This window comes from Oncorhynchus tshawytscha, unplaced genomic scaffold (assembly GCF_018296145.1).
Source record: "Oncorhynchus tshawytscha isolate Ot180627B unplaced genomic scaffold, Otsh_v2.0 Un_contig_9630_pilon_pilon, whole genome shotgun sequence".
Classification (NCBI taxonomy): domain Eukaryota; kingdom Metazoa; phylum Chordata; class Actinopteri; order Salmoniformes; family Salmonidae; genus Oncorhynchus; species Oncorhynchus tshawytscha.
Window position 1 is genome coordinate 89,234 of NW_024609284.1, and position 6,177 is coordinate 95,410.

At 42.8% G+C, this 6,177-nt stretch overlaps 1 protein-coding gene across 1 annotated transcript; it reads right to left on the reverse strand.

Moving 5' to 3' along the window:
• Nucleotides 1-2,916: 2,916 nt before the first annotated feature.
• Nucleotides 2,917-5,511, reverse strand: LOC121844536 (CD209 antigen-like protein D). The gene is made up of 5 exons (XM_042314757.1): nucleotides 5,507-5,511; nucleotides 5,063-5,214; nucleotides 4,801-4,925; nucleotides 4,609-4,709; nucleotides 2,917-3,292 (listed from the first exon to the last, which is right to left on the reverse strand). The coding sequence occupies exons 1-5, from the start codon at nucleotides 5,509-5,511 to the stop codon at nucleotides 3,145-3,147; spliced, it is 531 nt and encodes a 176-aa protein (XP_042170691.1). The 3' UTR covers nucleotides 2,917-3,144.
• Between the last annotated feature and the right edge of the window lie 666 nt (nucleotides 5,512-6,177).

Here is a 6,177-nt window from a genome sequence, read left to right on the forward strand (position 1 = left end):
AGCTGGCCGGTGTGTTTACGGACATATTCAATCAATCCCTATACCAGTCTGCTGTTCCCACATGCTTCAAGAGGGCCACCATTGTTCCTGTTCCCAAGAAAGCTAAGGCAACTGAGCTAAACGACTACCGCCCCGTAGCACTCACTTCCGTCATCATGAAGTGCTTTGAGAGACTAGTCAAGGACCATATCACCTCCACCCTACCTGACACCCTAGACCCACTCCAATTTGCTTACCGCCCAAATAGGTCTACAGACGATGCAATCTCAACCACACTGCACACTGCCCTAACCCATCTGGACAAGAGGAATACCTATGTGAGAATGCTGTTCATCGACTACAGCTCGGCATTCAACACCATAGTACCCTCCAAGCTCGTCATCAAGCTCGAGACCCTGGGTCTCGACCCCGCCCTGTGCAACTGGGTACTGGACTTCCTGACGGGCCGCCCCCAGGTGGTGAGGGTAGGCAACAACATCTCCACCCCGCTGATCCTCAACACTGGGGCCCCACAAGGGTGCGTTCTGAGCCCTCTCCTGTACTCCCTGTTCACCCACGACTGCGTGGCCACGCACGCCTCCAACTCCATCATCAAGTTTGCGGACGACACAACAGTGGTAGGCTTGATTACCAACAACGACGAGACGGCCTACAGGGAGGAGGTGAGGGCCCTCGGAGTGTGGTGTCAGGAAAATAACCTCACACTCAACGTCAACAAAACTAAGGAGATGATTGTGGACTTCAGGAAACAGCAGAGGGAACACCCCCCTATCCACATCAATGGAACAGTAGTGGAGAGGGTAGTAAGTTTTAAGTTCCTCAGCATACACATCACAGACAAACTGAATTGGTCCACTCACACAGACAGCATCGTGAAGAAGGCGCAGCAGCGCCTCTTCAACCTCAGGAGGCTGAAGAAATTCGGCTTGTCACCAAAAGCACTCACAAACTTCAACAGATGCACAATCGAGAGCATCCTGGTGGGCTGTATCACCGCCTGGTATGGCAACTGCTCCGCCCACAACCGTAAGGCAAACTACCTGCCCTCCAGGACACCTACACCACCCGATGTTACAGGAAGGCCATAAAGATCATCAAGGACAACAACCACCCGAGCCACTGCCTGTTCACCCCGCTATCATCCAGAAGGCGAGGTCAGTACAGGTGCATCAAAGCTGGGACCGAGAGACTGAAAAACAGCTTCTATCTCAAGGCCATCAGACTGTTAAACAGCCACCACTAACATTGAGTGGCAGCTGCCAACACACTGACACTGACTCAACTCCAGCCACTTTAATAATGGGAATTGATGGGAAATTATGTAAAATATATCACTAGCCACTTTAAACAATGCTACCTAATATAATTTTACATACCCTACATTATTCATCTCATATGCGTACGTATATACTGTACTCTATATCATCTACTGCATCCTATGTAATACATGTATCACTAGCCACGTTAACTATGCCACTTTGTTTACATACTCATCTCATATGTATATACTGTACTCGATACCATCTACTGTATCTTGCCTATGCTGCTCTGTACCATCACTCATTCATATATCTTTATGTGCATATTCTTTATCCCCTTACACTGTGTATAAGACAGTAGTTTTGGAATTGTTAGTTAGATTACTTGTTGGTTATTACTGCATTGTCGGAACTAGAAGCACAAGCATTTCGCTACACTCGCATTAACATCTGCTAACCATGTGTATGTGACAAATAAAATTTGATTTGATTTGATTTGGTCATCTTCTCCAGAGTACATCTCTACACAGTCCTCCTGCCCAGGGAACGGGACTTGCTATTTGTGATGATGGACAGGACACTATCATACCAGGAAGATATAGATCATAGAGGGGAAGTGGAGAACAAAGACTAGCTGTTAACATATATTAAATATCATATGTAACAGCCCCAAGATAATTCAGATAATTCCTTCCTTTCACCTTTCTGCTGATTTGGACCCTCTGTTTACTCCCAAATATACATCAACATGTTCAGGAGGTCCAGGACTACAAACATGGGTCATTAGAATGTCCAGACAATAGATTTGACACTACAATTTTTTTTTTTTTTTCCCCCAATTTCGTGGCATCCAATTGTTGTAGTAGCTACTATCTTGTCTCATCGCTACAACTCCCGTACGGGCTCGGGAGAGACGAAGGTTGAAAGTCATGCGTCCTCCGATACACAACCCAACCAAGCCGCACTGCTTCTTAACACAGTGCGCATCCAACCCGGAAGCCAGCCGCACCAATGCGCCGGAGGAAACACCGTGCACCTGGCCACTTTGGCTAGCGCACACTGCCCCCAGCCCGCCACAGGAATCGCTGGTGCGCGATGAGACAAGGACACCCCTACCGACCAAGCCCTCCCTAACCATGGCGACGCTAGGCCAATTGTGCGTCGCCCCATGGACCTCCCGGTCGCGGCCGGTTACGAAAGAGCCTGGGCGCGAACCCGACTCTGATGGCACAGATGGCACTGCCAGCTGGGAGGCCCCGTGAGGATGAGATTTTGAGTGACATCTGTTTGAACGACTGAAAATATCCACTTCACTCTTTTGGTACCCTTATAAGGGAACATCAGTCAAATATGAGCATTTGATTTTGTATGTGACTTGACAACAAAGACTGACGGTCAAAGATGACTTAGTAACATCCTTTGATATCTCTACTACACTCATTGATTGGTGATACAGTCAACTCCTATACAGTGTATGTAATGGTGGTTTGGTACTGTTGAGAATGTTGGACCAGGCCTAAATTGGAGCATGAAAATATCTGCAGAATACATTTGAATTGAACATTTTTTGTATGCACAAAGTCAAATGTACTAACTTCCTGTTGACTCTGATGATATGTCAAACATAACTACTGGTACACAGGAAGCTACAAACAGGAAATAAGTAGGACTTTTATTAATATGATACAACAAACTAATAAAACAATAGGTGCATTTGAATGCGTGTGTATACCTGCATGTATGTGTGTGTGCGTGTGTGTGTGAAAATGTGTGTAAGTGTGATAGAGAGAGTGTGTGTGTGTGTGTGTGTGAGAGAGAGAATGAAGAATAAAGTTGTGTACACTATAAACTGCTGTATGTGTTATAGTACGTTGTCATGGTGATGTTAAAACACTTTCTCACAAATCCAGTTGAGTTTCCTGTCACATGACATGTCATTCCATGCCTTAAGTGGAGTCCAATCTGTATGTATCTCAACACAGTCCTCCTCCCCAGTAGGATCTTTACTATCAGGCTGCTTGTCATTCCAGTACCTACAGGGTTAAATACCATCAGATATCATGGTTAATACTAGTACCTACAGGGTTAACAACAGTCAGATATCATGGTTAATACCAGTACCTACAGGGTTAAAAACCATCAGATATCATGGTTAATACTAGTACCTACAGGGTTAACAACAGTCAGATATCATGGTTAATACCAGTACCTACAGGGTTAACAACAGTCAGATATCATGGTTAATACCAGTACCTACAGGGTTAACAACAGTCAGATATCATGGTTAATACCAGTACCTACAGGGTTAAAAACAGTCAGATATCATGGTTAATACCAGTACCTACAGGGTTAAAAACAGTCAGATATCATGGTTAATACCAGTACCTACAGGGTTAATAACAGTCAGATATCATGGTTAATACCAGTACCTACAGGGTTAAAAACAGTCAGATATCATGGTTAATACCAGTACCTACAGGGTTAAAAACAGTCAGATATCATGGTTAATACCAGTACCTACAGGGTTAAAAACAGTCAGATATCATGGTTAATACCAGTACCTACAGGGTTAAAAACAGCCAGACATCATGGTTAATACCAGTACCTACAGGGTTAAAAACAGCCAGACATCATGGTTAATACCAGTACCTACAGGGTTAATAACAGTCAGATATCATGGTTAATACCAGTACCTACAGGGTTAAAAACAGTCAGATATCATGGTTAATACCAGTACCTACAGGGTTAAAAACAGTCAGATATCATGGTTAATACCAGTACCTACAGGGTTAACAACAGTCAGATATCATGGTTAATACCAGTACCTACAGGGTTAAAAACAGTCAGATATCATGGTTAATACCAGTACCTACAGGGTTAATAACAGTCTGATATCATGGTTAATACCAGTACCTACAGGGTTAAAAACAGTCAGATATCATGGTTAATACCAGTACCTACAGAGTTAATAACAGTCAGATATCATGTTTAATACCAGTACCTACAGGGTTAAAAACAGTCAGATATCATGGTTAATACCAGTACCTACAGGGTTAACAACAGTCAGATATCATGGTTAATACCAGTACCTACAGGGTTAATAACAGTCAGATATCATGGTTAATACCAGTACCTACAGGGTTAATAACAGTCAGATATCATGGTTAATACCAGTACCTACATGGTTAGCAACAATAAGACATCACAGTTACAACATCATAATACTAAATAATATGTAGATATTTTTCATCTTATAGTTAACTGCGTTGACTGCTATCATCAATGTCAGTAACCTGTATAGAAAAAGGTTGAATGGAGCCTTATTGACAGATTAGTTATCATCTCTCACCTTGTGGTCAGTGGGGTGCCGTCCACCCATTTCCAGGTCCCCTCCTTAACAGAGTCAGTCAGACCAATCCAGACTCTCTTCTTGAGGTTGAAGAGAAAAGTCTGTTGAGAAAGATAAAATAACAGACGTTTATGTTTGATCATATTTACCCCTTGCACACCCATCCCCACTCCCTCTCCCTCTTTCTCTCACCTGTTCCTTATCACTGTTTATGATCACCAGGTCTGCTCCTCTCTTCAGACAGTCCTGTCTGCTCTCCTTCCAGGTTTTAGACTCAGTAGACAGGAAGTACCAGCTGGATTCAAACTTCTGCCAGCCTTCAGGACAGGTTTGAAAATATTGATGAAAATATGAATTTCCTTCAATTTATCACACTGGACACTTAATGAAAGAACAGAGACTCATGAATAGTTGTGTGGGATTAATGATAATTAATTACTGTAGGTTTACTCACTGAGATTGGTAAGCCTCCAGTTAAGAAAATCTCTCTCAGTCTGTAGCTGGTCTCTCTCTTTAGTGATGGTGTTGTAACTGGTCTGTAGGTTGTCTCTCTCTTTAGTCAGGGTGTTGTAACTGGTCAGTAGCTGGTCTCTCTCTTTAGTCAGGGTGTTGTAACTGGTCTGTATCTGGTCTCTCTCTTTAGTCAGGTGGTAACTGGTCTGTTGTAACTGGTCTGTCATCTGGTCTCTCTCTTAGTCAGGGTGCTGTAACTGGTCTGTATTGTTAGTCAGGGTGTTGCTGGTCTGTATCTGGCTGTTCTATCTCTGCAGATGAGTTGGTTTTATAGGCTAAGAAGCTGGAAGAGTCAGGTTGACTGGCAGATCTGGAAGAGTCAGGTTGACAGATCTGGCAGATCTGGAAGAGTCTGGTTGACTGGCAGATGTGGAAGAGTCTTGACCCCATCATCTGTTATAACAACAACAAAGTGTATCAATAAAATAGATAATCTGGTGAATTAAGGTGAATGCTGGTGAATTGTAGGAATTATAACTTCAGACTTACAGTAGACAGACAGGCCTATGATCCCATTCAGTAGAACACACAGCAGCCCCAGACACACTGCAGCAACTAGGAAGGGTCTCTTCCCTGAGCTATCAGGCTCTGTGGACACAGGTACTGTACATAGCATCAATGAGACACAATCACACTTTTAAAGTGATGTTTTCTCACCCCATCTCTCCTCCTGTTGAGGGGGACTTGTGGTTGTTAAAGATACAGCTGCTCACATTAACAGGAAATATAGTGGCCAGTTACAGTTATCTCCTAGCCTTGCTAACGGTAGCCAGCTAGCTAATGTTAGTAGAATTCATGCATATTCATATGTTTAGCAAATTCATAACATATTCTATGTTTGCATATTCGTAACATATACAAAATGTATTTTGTAACATATACAAAAGGTAAATCGTAACATCATCGAAATTGTCATTTGTAACATACAAAATGGATCATGGACATCCACAAATTGATACATATCATATGAAACCTATGATATTACTCTAAATGGAGTGACTCGGATTTACGTACATAATAATACAAATGCAATGAGACCATGTTGGAAATACACAT

What these genes read in the sequence shown, in the direction of transcription:
- LOC121844536 (XM_042314757.1), bottom strand. An exon ending in CTGGAGGCTTACCAATCTCA is followed by an intron (nt 4,926 to 5,062) that starts GTGAGTAAACCT and finishes CCTGTCCTGAAG; the next exon opens with GCTGGCAGAAGTTTGAATCC. An exon ending in TAAACAGTGATAAGGAACAG is followed by an intron (nt 4,710 to 4,800) that starts GTGAGAGAAAGA and finishes CTTTCTCAACAG; the next exon opens with ACTTTTCTCTTCAACCTCAA.